We start from the raw sequence: 340 nt of genomic DNA on the forward strand, positions 1-340 counted from the left end.
GTAGAGATAAAGTGAAATGAATAACATATGTTGGGGGACCTACTAAAGTAGTGCAAATTAGACTTCTGTCCTCCAACTTCATGGTATGTTTGTTTCCTTGTAGTGATGCAAAATGATGTGTATGAATACTCATGTTTTCTTCTACTTTCTACAGCGAGGGCGGTTTTTTTAAAGCACATTTAATATTTCCACGAGAATATCCCCTTCGGCCGCCCAAAATGAAGTTTATTACAGATATTTGGCATCCAAACAGTAAGTATTTCAATACATGTGTATAAATATGACCAAACTTTTATTGTTGTAAGATTAAAATGACATCATAATGATTGGCAAAGAGGTC

At 34.4% G+C, this 340-nt stretch overlaps 1 protein-coding gene across 1 annotated transcript in view; it reads left to right on the forward strand.

The window, feature by feature from the left end:
• Window positions 1-340, forward strand: part of LOC119589070 (ubiquitin-conjugating enzyme E2 G1-like) — a gene marked incomplete in the record, with an annotated part of 59,651 nt that overhangs the window by 53,466 nt on the left and 5,845 nt on the right. The window contains 1 exon segment of the mRNA XM_037937647.1: window positions 155-252. Within this exon segment, the coding sequence (XP_037793575.1) occupies window positions 155-252 (98 nt within the window).

This window comes from Penaeus monodon, chromosome 25 (assembly GCF_015228065.2).
Source record: "Penaeus monodon isolate SGIC_2016 chromosome 25, NSTDA_Pmon_1, whole genome shotgun sequence".
Taxonomy (NCBI): domain Eukaryota; kingdom Metazoa; phylum Arthropoda; class Malacostraca; order Decapoda; family Penaeidae; genus Penaeus; species Penaeus monodon.